Genomic DNA, 14,629 nt, shown 5'->3' on the forward strand with positions numbered 1-14,629 from the left:
ACGAAGACCGGAAGAGGAGACAGAACAATCACACCCCGCTGCCATCACAGCAACAGTAGCAGTAGTATGTGATACAGTGATACACTGTGACACCACGCAGGGTTACCGGTGTGTGTGTGATACACTGGGTGATCAAATAAAAGAAATACACAATACTGGTGTAGTGCTACACTAACTGATTATTCACACGGAGCGCTCCACAGAAAGCAGGGGCTGACAGTCAGGGGAGGGTCGCTGGGCCGATCGGGCTGAATTAGCATTCAGAGTGACACGAGTGAACAGACAGCTGCTTGGGTTTGTGTGGATCGCTGCTTTAATTCCGTGGAGAACCCAAGCAGCTGTTTGTTCGCTGGTTTCACTGTGAATGGTAATTCAGCCCAATCGGCCCCAGCGACCCTCCCCCGTGGAGAACTCAATCACAATAATGGAGGAATGGGTTCGTGATGTTCTGCTTTATACAGTCCCGAACCGCTTTGTTCCAGATGCACGCTGGCGTTGAGAACATCTCACTCAAGTCCCAGTCATGCACTTAAGTTTTGTAATAATAATAATAATAATAATAATACTAATAATAATAATAATAATACTAATAATAATAATAATAATAATAATAATACAGAGATCGAGATATTGTACACTATATGACAGAAAGTTTATTATAAGCTGCAAAAAACAGAATAAATCACAAGACAAATGATTGTTGTTTATTTGCGAACAAAAGAATATACTTCAGTTACATCTGAATTGTGAAAAGGTTAAAGAGCGACCCCTAGTGGTGCCATGCTGGTATGCCTCTTATTAGGCACATTTACTGCCATTGATTTACTGTATATTTAATATTTAAAGCACTATAAATCATTGCGAGTCTGGCTCCAGGATGCCGCAGTCCTTGCTGGTGGAAAGCGTGCCCTGTTTTTTAGTCTCGTTGTATCCAGAGCAGTACAATACATTTTGCAGTATGAGCACTAGCCTATTAAACCGCTAGTCGAGCGAGCTCCTGGTTTCTCCTCCATTATCAGTATATCACACATGCGGCTTCCATGACACGTTCTGTCTTTATTTAGACTGCAGGAATATTTCTGCACAATATGAAATGGTTTGTTTTGTTGCGCCACTTATTAAACTACAGCAATTAACATAATCACACACAAAATAACTTCAAATAAAGCTGATAGAGAATCAGGTTGTCAACCCCCATTTTTCAGGGAATGTTTTAAATGGAAATCCCCGCTTGGTGCCACGCTGTTTTATTTGATTTCAACACAGCAACCTGACAGACACGCTGTGTTAAAGAGCTCTTTGTCAATGCGCATTTCACCCCGGAGTCACGCAGTTCCTAATGTTCAATAATCCATTTCAGGATGAACACTAGCTGTGTCTCCAGTGGTTTCCAAGTTGTGTTTGTATTGGTCAGCGGAGTGACGGGTGTAATCAGAGCATACCCCATTGAGCTGATCAATCAGACCCCTCAGCTTGTGAGCAAATGCAATATTTCCAATGGAGTGCTTGTGAAGAAACCCTTTAACAATAGAAATCTGATAAAGAACCCCCAGTAGCACTTTACTCTAATTACTGTGCATTGACATTGTAGATACTTAATAAATACATGTGGACTTACACGCAATTACAATGTTATTATGCATAGTTACAATGGATTTAACAGGTCAATCTTTTGCAAGGTATATATACACACACACACACACACACACACAAGTACACAATTGTATCAGAAAAGGGTTTGGGTTAGGGTAAGATTTGAGTTAAGGTTAGTGGAGTTAGGGTTAGGGTTAGAATTAGGGTTAGGGGTAGGTTAAGATTAGGGATAAATCATGCAAAAAAAATAATATATTAAGTGCATTGTAATGCACACAATACATGTAAGTTTACTCTGGAAGTACTATGTAAATACACAGAAATTAGAGACACTTCATGTGAACTGAACACATGTGTGTATACATTTTCTTTGTTTTAATATATTGTTGTTGGAAGTGGTTAGAGTCTCCAGTCCGTCTGGACAGTTTTAAGTCACCCTTAAAAACTACAGAAACTGCCCAGTAACCATCCCTTCCCCTCTTTATGCAATGGAAAACTGGAAGTCATCTTCCTCCTCCTCCTCCTCCTGCTCCCCTGCCTCCTGCTCGGCTTGCTGCCTCTCGCTGGCCTGGATGTAATTATCCTCAATGAAGCCATCATCATCCTCCAGGTCTCCAGGGGCGAGCTCAGGCTGGTGGGCCCCTCCCCGCCCAGACATGCTCTCTGCGTCGTACTGGCTGTACCGGCTGGAGGTGTCGGTGTCAGACAGCCGCGTGTGCCGGTAGCTGGCCAGGTAGCGGCTGAAGAGCTTGCACTTCACGGCCAGCGCGATCAGGACGGAGAGGCAGATAGCCGTCACCAGCACCGCCACCAGGTACCTCCAGCTGGGCATGCTTTTGGCGCCCCCTGGTGGCACACTGCTGTTGGTCCCTACTGACCCATCTATTGGAAAATAAAGAGATGTGCCTGGTGTTTATGTAAAAAAAAGGAAGTAGATTTTAAAAGGGCCTGGCAGTAATATCAATGAAGTAGTAACGCATTGTAAAATTACCACTCACTGTGCTGCAATAATGCACATCACAAAGTGCCTTATTAAAGAGGCCGCTCCAGAAGAAAACCCTGAACGATGTGAGAGCAACGATGAGACTAACGAGATCAAATGACTACAGCAGCACTGCTGGGACTCTCACCCCTCATATTGCTCTGTTCACTCAAGCCATTTAAAAAAAAATTTGTAACACTTTCAGTGCGTGGCCTGAAAGCTGGAGAAATCGCATTAACTGTGACATCAACCTGTCAAAAATGTATTCTGTTAAAGTTGCTAACTGAAGGCCTGGGTACAGTCTCAGCTTAGTTTGGTGTGCTCTGAATGCTGGGAATGGAAACAGACTTACTGGTATTGAATGGTCCTGCGATGTAGACAGTATCTCGGTACTCAGCACTGAGAGACATAAAAACACTTTCCTTGCACGGATAGGCCTCGATGTACAAGCCTTTGGAGTCATCAGGGGAGGAGCACTTCAACCCAGACACTGCGGAGAAAGAGAGGGCAGCTTGAGAGTACACACCACTGCACCTCGCACGACAGTCTCTCTATACACTGTGGAGAAAGAGAGGACAGCTTGAGAGGACACACCACTGCACCTCGCACGACAGTCTCTCTATACACTGCGGAGAAAGAGAGGACAGCTTGAGAGGACGCACCACTGCACCTCGCACGACAGTCTCTCTATACACTGCGGAGAAAGAGAGGACAGCTTGAGAGGACACACCACTACACCTCGCACGACAGTCTCTCTATACACTGCGGAGAAAGAGAGGGCAGCTTGAGAGGACACACCACTACACCTCGCACGACAGTCTCTCTATACACTGCGGAGAAAGAGAGGGCAGCTTGAGAGGACACACCACTACACCTCGCACGACAGTCTCTCTATACACTGTGGAGAAAGAGAAAGATTCAGTCACATGTTTACATGCTTCCTTAGATAACGTAAAACAGTTGCATGCACTAGCCTCGTCTCAGCACGGTGGGCATTTCAATCGCCTAATTAGCATTGGTGTGGCATGCACAATAAAACACTAAAAGCAAACACCAAATCCACACCTCTGGATTGCTTGACCCACTGCTGGATGGCGCTGCTTGGGCAGTGACACCTCCACTCATTGCCATGAAGTTTCACGTCATTCACCTTCCCAAGCCAGTCCAGGAATGGCAGTTCGACAGAGACCAAGCTGTTGTTCTGCAGATCCAGCAACGTTAGGCGCTTCAGATCCAGGAAAGCCAGAGGGAGGGAGCCCCTGAGCTGGTTCCTGCTGAGAATGAGTGTCTGTAGGTTAGACAGGTCGTGGAAAGCCCCAGGCTTTATCTCCTTCAGACTACAGTTGCTGAGATCCAGGCTCTGTAGTTTGGTGAGGTTGCTGAAGGTCGATCTTTCCAGCAGGGGGAGGTAGTTGCTGGAAAGGTTAAGGGAAATCAAAGACACAAGGCTCTGTAGTCTCCTTTGGTTTTCAGGGCTGGAGAAGTCCAGCTGGTTCTGTGATAGATCCATGGTGGTCACAGTGCTCTTGTTAACTGTCGACGGGATTAGTTTGAGATTCTTCTCACTGCAGCTGATCATCTGCTTTTAAAAGAGATACATTTAATGAATAATTTGCAACTGGATATAACTGTTTTGACCGCAGTTTTAAACCTTGACCAGCAGATGGCAGAAATACACACGGTGAAGTCAGACTTCACACCCAGAAATACCAGTTCCATGCAGTTAACCCATTGGCTGCCAGCAGTGCATGGAGTATGCCATACAGATGTCCCAGATAGTTGTCTAAACAGCAGACAGAAGCTAACAGAACCAGAACTGGTTTCCAACTCGTTCCAAGCTGCCTTGTTTTGAAAATTTTGTTTTCTAGATTGTTTTTTTTCAGTGTTAATGTACAAGATGAGGATTTTAAGCTCAGCTAATGGTTCTGGAGATGATAAATCTCAAGTAACACACAGACACACCTTGTACTCCTGTATCTTTACACAAAGCTCCCAGTCCAATAGCAAAGCGCTACGCTGGACAATGATCCCAGCTGAAACAAGAAGAGGCAACAAACAAACACAGAGCAAACGCAGACAGGATGTGCCTGGAGTGGAGTTCTGTTCTACCCATGCAAACAAACAATGCAGGCAGCACGCTGTGTACTCTTTATATTTTTGCTTTAATAAACTCCTGCATTCAAAAGTCAACTTAATAATATATGTATATTCCAGTATAAGTGCATATATCTGCAGCATACATATATACAGTGGTGAGGGGCTAGTGCTACCTCCCGACTTTACTAATAGCAGCCTTCTGAGATTCAAAAAAGGAGCAAAATGAAGCCGTTATTTATCTGACGAATATTATTTCATTTTTACTAGTAAACACAAGCGAGCTTGCTGCTGCACTAGGCAGCCAACCAACTAACAAACTTTGTGTTACCGCTCCTGTGTTCCCATGCATTGCTGTAGTCTGTGTTTCTGTAGCTCTTATCTCAGTGCATTGCTGTAGTCTGTGTTTCTCTAGCTCTTATCTCTGCATTGCTGTAGTCTGTGTTTCTCTAGCTCTTATCTCAGTGCATTGCTGCAGACTGTGCTTCTGTAGCTCTTATCTCAGTGTATTGCTGCAGACTGTGTTTCTATAGCTCTTATCTCAGTGCATTGTTGTAGTCTTTGTTTCTGTAGCTCTTATCTCTGCATTGCTGTAGTCTTTGTTTCTGTAGCTCTTATCTCTGCATTGCTGTAGTCTGTGTTTCTGTAGCTCTTATCTCAGTGCATTGCTGTAGTCTGTGTTTCTGTAGCTCTTATCTCTGCATTGCTGTAGTCTGTGTTTCTGTAGCTCTTATCTCAGTGCATTGCTGTAGTCTGTGTTTCTGTAGCTCTTATCTCTGCATTGCTGTAGTCTTTGTTTCTGTAGCTCTTATCTCTGCATTGCTGTAGTCTGTGTTTCTGTAGCTCTTATCTCAGTGCATTGCTGTAGTCTGTGTTTCTGTAGCTCTTATCTCTGCATTGCTGTAGTCTTTGTTTCTGTAGCTCTTATCTCTGCATTGCTGTAGTCTGTGTTTCTGTAGCTCTTATCTCTGCATTGCTGTAGTCTTTGTTCCTGTAGCTCTTATCTCTGCATTGCTGTAGTCTGTGTTTCTCTAGCTCTTATCTCTGCATTGCTGTAGTCTTTGTTTCTGTAGCTCTTATCTCTGCATTGCTGTAGTCTGTGTTTCTGTAGCTCTTATCTCAGTGCATTGCTGTAGTCTTTGTTTCTGTAGCTCTTATCTCTGCATTGCTGTAGTCTTTGTTTCTGTAGCTCTTATCTCTGCATTGCTGTAGTCTGTGTTTCTGTAGCTCTTATCTCAGTGCATTGCTGTAGTCTTTGTTTCTGTAGCTCTTATCTCTGCATTGCTGTAGTCTGTGTTTCTGTAGCTCTTATCTCAGTGCATTGCTGTAGTCTGTGTTTCTGTAGCTCTTATCTCAGTGCATTGCTGTAGTCTGTGTTTCTGTAGCTCTTATCTCTGCATTGCTGTAGTCTTTGTTTCTGTAGCTCTTATCTCTGCATTGCTGTAGTCTGTATTTCTGTAGCTCTTATCTCAGTGCATTGCTGTAGTCTGTGTTCCTGTAGTTCTTATCTCAGTGCATTGCTGTAGTCTTTGTTTCTGTAGTTCTTATCTCAGTGCATTGCTGTAGTCTGTGTTTCTGTAGCTCTTATCTCAGTGCATTGCTGTAGTCTTTGTTTCTGTAGTTCTTATCTCAGTGCATTGCTGCAGTCTGTGTTTCTTTAGCTCTTATCGAGGAATCCCTATAGAGTCCTCCTTCCCACTCCCCTACCTCATTGGTGACAAAGCACAGGTTTGGAGTCTGTGTCATGGCAAGGATGGTCCCCCAGCAACACAATACAGATCTCAGGATACAGCCTGTGGTTCTCATAGTTTCCTGATCCCTGTGGAAACAAAACACAATGCAATGAATCAGCCCATTGAATTGAATGAAGAGGCAAGGGCTGGACTGGAACCGCACACAACACGGTTCAAAGAGGAATGTCTTACCATTTAACTGAAGAGCAGCTCGTAGCGGAGGGGTCAGTATTATTAATTGAAGAGCAGCTCGTAGCGCAGGGGTCAGTATTATCAACTGAAGAGCAGCTCGTAGCGGAGGGGTCAGTATTATTAACTGAAGAGCAGCTCGTAGCGCAGGGGTCAGTATTATTAACTGAAGAGCAGCTCGTAGTGGAGAGGTCAGTAGAGTGTTTTAGGAAAATAAAATTCATGCAATGAACAGAGCACATTTGTAATATATAGTAAGAGTAGCACTGACAATAGGTTTTGTGCGGTGGTTCTTTGAGGAAGAGAACTTTTTCCAATCACAAGATAATTATCAGAAGTTCTTGAATTTGTTTCCCCACATCCTCAATGAGCCACCACAGCTCTGCTGGTTGCATGTACAGTAAGCATGTTAGTACATACCCCACAGCACCACTGTCTGCACCTCCTGCAACTCACACCCTGTGAGGGATTAAAGGAACTAAGAAAAGTAACTAGGGAAGCATTGGTGCAGAGGGCAACATTACCTACAGTTAAACAAAGGGTTGGGCTCTGTGATAGGACCTTGAAATGAACCCTATCAGCGTGGATGGAGGGCTGAAGAGTTTGTTTGACACTGCAGAAAAGGGTCGCTATATCCAGTGATTGATGACCTATAGCCCAGGCTTAACACAATGAAGAAATCTCTAATTGTTCTTCAGTAACACAGTTTTCTTCAGGCATTATAGTAATCAGATAGCTCACAGGCACCATTATCATCCTGTGACAAATGTCTTTCCTGACCATTCCTTACCGTAATAATCATCATTTCACACGTGTCACTCCAACTTTACTGGAAGACTCATGTTGACAGTTTTGTTCATTAAACAAATGTCAGTATAACTTCCTCTTTCCTTTGTTCTATTGAGTGAGTCAGTCATTAAACATGCAAACTACGTTACTCCAAATAATAATACACACCTAGCAGCTATGTATAGAGCTCCCATATAACCCTGGCTCCCTTTCTGAGGAATGTTGAAACATCCTGTACAATAAGGACTGGGTGAGTCTACTTACTAGAGGGGGATGAGGGGCTGTATCAGGAGAGATCTGATTCTCTGAGGTGCTGCATCAGGAGAGATCTGATTCTCTGAGGGGCTGTATCAGGAGAGATCTGATTCTCTGAGGGGCTGCATCAGGAGAGACCTGATTCTCTGAGGGGCTGCATCAGGAGAGACCTGATTCTCTGATGGGCTGCATCAGGATAGACCTGATTCTCTGAGGGGCTGCATCAGGAGAGACCTGATTCTCTGAGGGACTGCATCAGGAGAGACCTGATTCTCTGATGGGCTGCATCAGGAGAGACCTGATTCTCTGAGGGGCTGCATCAGGAGAGACCTGATTCTCTGAGGGGCTGCATCAGGAGAGACCTGATTCTCTGATGGGCTGCATCAGGAGAGACCTGATTCTCTGAGGGGCTGCATCAGGAGAGACCTGATTCTCTGAGGGGCTGCATCAGGAGAGACCTGATTCTCTGATGGGCTGCATCAGGAGAGATTCTCTGACATCAGGAGAGACCTGATTCTCTGATTCTGATTCTCTGAGGGGCTGCATCAGGAGAGACCTGATTCTCTGAGGGGCTGCATCAGGAGAGACCTGATTCTCTGATGGGCTGCATCAGGAGAGACCTGATTCCCTGAGGGGCTGCATCAGGAGAGACCTGATTCTCTGATGGGCTGCATCAGGAGAGACCTGATTCTCTGATGGGCTGCATCAGGAGAGACCTGATTCCCTGAGGGGCTGCATCAGGAGAGACCTGATTCTCTGAGGGCTGCATCAGGAGAGACCTGATTCTCTGATGGACTGCATCAGGAGAGACCTGATTCTCTGATGGGCTGCATCAGGAGAAACCTGATTCCCTGAGGGGCTGCATCAGGAGAGATCTGATTCTCTGATGGGCTGCATCAGGAGAGATCTCTGGAGCCACTAGGCCTCAATTTACCAATGTTTCACAGATGACAAAAAGACACTTTAAAAAATGTTTCGAATGAGCCTCAAAACTCAAATAAGACTCAAATATAACCCTCCGGATTTCTCACACCAGGTTTTATATTAGAAGTTAGGTCAACCAAATCTATTTGTAAGGAATTTGTGAGAACCTAACATGAAAACTTCTGTCTTATCTGAATTCAATTGGAAGACATTTTGAGATACATCTTTTGATATTGGAATCCATTTGAGAGTGTTTCAGATACATGACAAGCCTGACACAGTAAAAGCACTGAATGCCAGATATATTTCACATGAAATGTGTGCTTTAAAAGAAAACCAATTATATTCCGACAGATTTATTTTATTTGTATTGTTTCATTTAAAATTAAGCAATATATTAGTACTGTACTGTATATAGTTAAAGCCATCTATATACACTTAAATTATCAGGTTATCACAAAGCAGGCTATGCCATTCTCTTTAAATATATATACACTTTCACTCTTTCCACTGTAGCTGAATGCTTTCCCTGTTCTACTGATGAAATCAGAATTTACATTGCGGGTTTAAACAGACAAAATCAAAGTGGATTAAAGGCTACATACTGTATCAAGGTGATCATGCGAGGCTGCAGTATGGACATATCTCCTTTAGCACGTTAACCAATACTAAAACACAGTCCAACTGGAGTTACTAGGAGGAGATATGAAAGCAGTTTACCTTTAGTTAAACTCAGTCAGCGTTGTATCTCTCTCTTAAAGCTCCTGTTTCGTTGTTGTATTTTATATTAAAATGGAGCCCAGTTGCGCAAAGGTTAAAGGTAGAGTGATTGTAAACCACAGGCATACCTGTTGGGTTAATGTGTAACTACATCAGTGAGGAGGCAGAGCTAACAATCTCCGCTTCCCTCCCAATCTAATCTCAGACTGGGAGAGAGGAGATAGATAAACTAAAACAACCTCGAGGAATACAACAGAGGGCAGCAAATCTGATTTCACTCCAGACATCATTCTAACCACAGAGCGGCACTGCACAGGAACCAAGAAGGATTCCAGCAGCCACGTCATTCAAGTCACTGTTATTTCATGTTAAAACAGGATAGGGGGGGTATAGGAGATACCCTATCGGTGCCATCCGACATTCAGCTCAGCACAAATGGCTACATTATGCAGAATTAAATGATTGAGACAGTATGCCCAATGTTCAACTTTTGGAAGACTGATAAATAGAAATATATATATGTACATAGATAATGTGTGTGTGTATATATATGTGTGTGTGTGTATATATATATATATATATATATATATATAGCACACACACACACATAAATATATACACACACACATTATATATATATATATATATATGGAAGACTATATATATATATATATATATATATATATATATATATATATATATATATTTTTTGACATTTCAGTGTTTCAAACTCTAGTGGAGGCATCCGTATCCCTTCTACATTGTGTGCAATAGTAATTTATAAAGTAGATTTCTAACATTATTTAAAAAAGAAGAGATGCGCAGAAGCCTTTGTGCAGCACAGCCGAGGGACAGTATTGAGTCATGAGTGACTGAACCGCCTCATCCATTCATTCTTATAACTGGGTGGAACAACAGCTCCTAATCAAACTCCTTCACATCCCAGTTTGTTCATCATTTTCAAAATCATAAAAGAATATCCCAACACTAGTGCATGGACAGACACTGCCTGCCATACTATCTGAAAAAAAAACAAATGTAAAAAACAGGAGCTTGTCCTTGGTATTTTATCAGCTGCTTGCCAGGCTGAAAAGCAGGTTTGTTTTGCAAACGAGCGGGCTAAACTAAATGAATAAACAGCCCCTCGTTTGGCCCAACAGGAAGAGAGATATGACCCTGCAAACAATAGGGACACTTCCTCCTTGTCTCTCAGCCACTGCAGTGCTGGTTTCAGCAGCTCCGTCTGTGCCGATGATTTAGAAGTTACTCACGTAGAGGCGGCACGGGGAAAGAGACGAGAGACGAGACCAAAGTGACAGTCAGCAGGACCCTGCTTCCCACCCTGGAAGAAAACAGTTCTACTGGGGAACATTTCCAGCCCGTCCCTGACATCTGTACATAAAAAACAAACTGAGAAATCAAGGTCATTACTGGCATAGCTGGGAAGTCTATTTTAAAAGGACTGTCTTTCACAGCTGTTTGTATTTGGGGGCGGATATTTGAACTGTGGCGCTGCTGTTCTTAAAGCAGATATCTTAAAGATAATCAATGTGTGTCTTTGTTGTCATTCTATGCAGTGTTGCAGTGTTAAACTACTGCATGGATTTATCACAGCTTTTAATAGTTTTAGGACCAGGTTGGTTTGAAACAGCCCAGAGGTATGATGTCATGTTTTACCAGCCTCAAGGGATTGGGATCTCCCTGTAATCCCTGATGGGCTGTGCAAGCAGGTGAGGTGAGAGAGATCCTCTTCTATTGACTGGGGTGGGGGGGTGGGGGGTGAGTATCTATGAGCCTTGATTCACGTTCATCAAAATGAAGACCGAAGCCCCACCATCCATCACATATTATTTTGTATCACACTTGGAATTAATATTAATGTTTTTGGCTAAAAGTACATGAGTGAAGCTACAGACACCAGGATGAAAAAGTAGAGTGCAAGTGGCCTGCCCAGGTTGTGTTCTCCTATATCAGAAAGTTTAATTGAAGCTAACTGCAGCCCAGTGGAAATCTCTCCATTAAGAGTTGAGTTTAACCTGACACTCCCCTCCCCCCCCCTCCCCCAGCTGTTTCCACAGAGGCAAGCTCCGGTCCATGGTGCTTTTTCCACTGGGGTAAATCTGATCAGTGGAAATATGAAATTTTATTTAGTTTTCATCCCAGATTTCCTGTTGCTTGTCACTCCTCTCTCATCATAGATGGATATGAGCATGGAAACGCTCCCTATCTGCAGATACAGTATGGACAGTGCAGAGCACGCCTTTTTCAAATTTCCATTCACATTCTTCTTTCACAAGGCAAAAATAAGGTTCTTTCATGATTGTGAGCTTGTTGATGTGAGGAGTGTGTTGGAAAGGCAGCACAGTTAAAACAATGGAATGCACCTTTTTTTCTGGAATGGGGTGGGGATAAAAGAGCAGCTTGTTTGCGTGTTCATTAATTCATTTCTTCAAAGAATAGTTTTGCTGTCCAATCAATCTGTGAGAGATCTGTTTGACTAATGCAATGGATTTTTTGATTTGAGGAATACTGTAATTAAATGAAAAAGTCAAAATGTTGTCTTTATTAAAATACATACCGGTAGTTGAAAATTAAATAAGATTCTCAAAGCTCCTTACTCCAGGATGTTACTGGAACTGCTTCACCTGAGATGTTTAATTTGGAGAGGCTTGTACTGTAAGCGGTTCTTTTCTTTATTTCCTGTTCATTTCACTTCAGCAGTGTCTTCTGGGTCAAACTATGTTACAGGCTGAAAGAATGCAAGTCAGTAGGGGATTTCTTTAACCTGGACCGCTCTGTGCTTTAAATAGGCATCTTCTAAAAAGTCTCATGCATTTTACCATGTGTGGCTTTGTGTTTCATTTCTCTTTCTACATTAAATGAATTGCATGGTTTCACATGCACAACCAATCAAAACTCCAGAAGCACTTGGGTGTTCTCGTGTACACACGGCTGGTTATAATTCTGGAACGACTGTTTTGTTAGCTACAATGTCTTTAACTTTGCTGCTTCCTTTGGAGGAGGACACAGTAAGAGAAGAGCCACAGGGTGACAGCGTGCACAGATGCTGAGAGGAAATCCAGCCCTGAGGAATCTCTCCGCGCTGAGCTGACCCTGCATCCTCACTGCCCCGACCAGGACATTCTCAGAGCCCCTCTCACACGGAGCTGCTTATCACAGCCATGCACTCCTCCTGCCGAATTCCTCAGCTTAACAAACAGGGACACCTCCCCAGCTTGATAGAGAATGACTCGCTTAATGTCTCAAAACACATTCTTGAGATTAACTTGTTTTTCTATCTGTTATTGATTTTTATTGGTATATATTCATGGAAATTTAATGAAAACAATATTTAAATTCACCTTAAACTAGAGGGACCATGTGACTCTGTCCACACTAGGACAGTTTGGGACAGTCCAGGCTTTTCAACTCGCATTGCAGTGCATTCTGGTAAGTGTAGTCCTACTGTGAAAGGTACCTGTGACAGGTAAAACATACCAGGATGCATTGGGTATGAACTGAACTGACCCAAACTGTCCTAGTGTGGACGGAGTCACATGGTCCCTCTAGTTTAAGGTTAAGGGTTAAATGCATCCACTGCTTTCAGATTCTGGCCCATCTCTCAAAGTTAATTGTGTGTGTTTCCTTTCAGTCATGCTTCACTCTTGCTCAATAATATCCAGTGATGTAGCATGCTCAGCAGTAACCTTGATGTATAACTTCATCGTTGGTCAGCGGAACACACTTCACCCCTGCACATCCACGGAGCTCTTCAGAAAGAACGAAAGCCAGCCAGCCAGACTGGCATTGCATTGCTATGGATTATAATGCATTATTTATACTGTAACAAGTTCAGAGGGATATACTGACAGTAAGCAGGAAGCTATTCCAGTACTGTACTGCCTGTGCACAATTAGCAAAGAGTATCTGTGGCCATGTGGAAAAGGCTGAGGACTGACAGCCAGGAACGTTACATCAATAACAGGGTGTTTCTGTTCATTGATTGAAATAACATTTTGAGAACTACAGTCGGTGTTATATGGTGCTTTATAGTACATTACCCCATTCATGTTTTTTTATCCAGTAGCGACACCAAAATATTAAGGAGAAATCCTGGCTCCATTTCCAAATCAGGCTGTCTCTCCATTAATGTGCCCATTAGAACTCCCCTTGGTGCCCCTCGCACTCCCCTGAGTCCTGGCCTTGTTGGTGAGGAGGGAGCAGCGCGTGTGGAGAGCTGCCAGCACCCTTGACAATAGCTGGAAATGAAAACTCACAACACACTTTCTCTCTCAGTTTTCCCCCCAGTATTTTGTTTGTGCTTCTCTTATGACCTTTATTCTAAGTTAAACTACTATTTAAAAAAAAAAAAAAAAGCTATCTTTTTTTAATTGCATTTAAGTTAATAATTTATTTCATGCAACTTTTCAAAACTTCTGTATTACAATTATTTTTTAGAAAAGAGTGAGAGAAATATACAATATACTAACAGGAACATAACAAGGATGATATTAAATACCATAGATTTCTCCAAAAGTGGGATCCTGTGTATAGCAGTCTCTGTAGGCAATGGGTAGATACACAGTCAAAATAGGAAGAACAAAAACCTGAAAACAGACATTTGGAAAAGGATGGAATACATTGTGTAGGATGCAAAAAGTGCATTGTGAGATATGAAAAGTACATTGTGCATTGTGAGATATGAAAAGTGCACTGTGCATTGTGAGATATGAAAAGTGCACTGTGCATTGTGAGATATGAAAAGTGCACTGTGCATTGTGAGATATGAAAAGTGCACTGTGCATTGTGAGATATAAAAAGTGCACTGTGCATTGTGAGATATGAAAAGTGCACTGTGCATTGTGAGATATGAAAAGTGCACTGTGCATTGTGAGATATGAAAAGAGCACTGTGCATTGTGAGATGTGAAAAGAGCACTGTGCATTGTGAGATGTGAAAAGAGCACTGTGAGATGTGAAAAGAGCACTGTGCATTGTGAGATGTGAAAAGAGCACTGTGCATTGTGAGATGTGAAAAGAGCACTGTGCATTGTGAGATGTGAAAAGAGCACTGTGCATTGTGAGATGTTAAAAGAGCACTGTGCATTGTGAGATATGGAAAGTGCACTGTGCATTGTGAGATATGGAAAGTGCACTGTGTATTGTGAGATGTGAAAAGTGCACTGTGCATTGTGAGATATGGAAAGAGCACTGTGCATTGTGAGATATGGAAAGTGCACTGTGCATTGTGAGATGTGAAAAGTGCACTGTGCATTGTGAGATATGGAAAGTGCACTGTGCATTGTGAGATATGGAAAGTGCACTGTGCATTGTGAGATGTGAAAAGTGAA

The 14,629-nt window shown here is 42.8% G+C and overlaps 1 protein-coding gene across 6 annotated transcripts; it reads right to left on the reverse strand.

The window, feature by feature from the left end:
- Positions 1–645: 645 nt before the first annotated feature.
- Positions 646–9,460, reverse strand: LOC121326957 (leucine-rich repeat-containing protein 19-like). Of its 6 annotated transcripts, none has more exons than XM_041270632.1 (6): positions 9,280–9,460; positions 6,377–6,488; positions 4,538–4,608; positions 3,641–4,157; positions 2,928–3,065; positions 646–2,475 (listed from the first exon to the last, which is right to left on the reverse strand). In XM_041270632.1, exons 4-6 carry the CDS (start codon positions 4,152–4,154, stop codon positions 2,075–2,077), a joined length of 1,053 nt encoding a protein of 350 aa, XP_041126566.1. In that variant the 5' UTR covers positions 4,155–4,157; positions 4,538–4,608; positions 6,377–6,488; positions 9,280–9,460; the 3' UTR covers positions 646–2,074. The 6 variants fall into 6 exon arrangements, with proteins under 6 accessions (XP_041126566.1, XP_041126565.1, XP_041126562.1 ...); XM_041270631.1 differs by having other exon boundaries at positions 3,641–4,154; positions 9,280–9,459; XM_041270628.1 differs by lacking the exon at positions 4,538–4,608.
- Between the last annotated feature and the right edge of the window lie 5,169 nt (positions 9,461–14,629).

The sequence above is a fragment of the Polyodon spathula genome, chromosome 14 (assembly GCF_017654505.1).
Source record: "Polyodon spathula isolate WHYD16114869_AA chromosome 14, ASM1765450v1, whole genome shotgun sequence".
Classification (NCBI taxonomy): Eukaryota; Metazoa; Chordata; class Actinopteri; order Acipenseriformes; family Polyodontidae; genus Polyodon; species Polyodon spathula.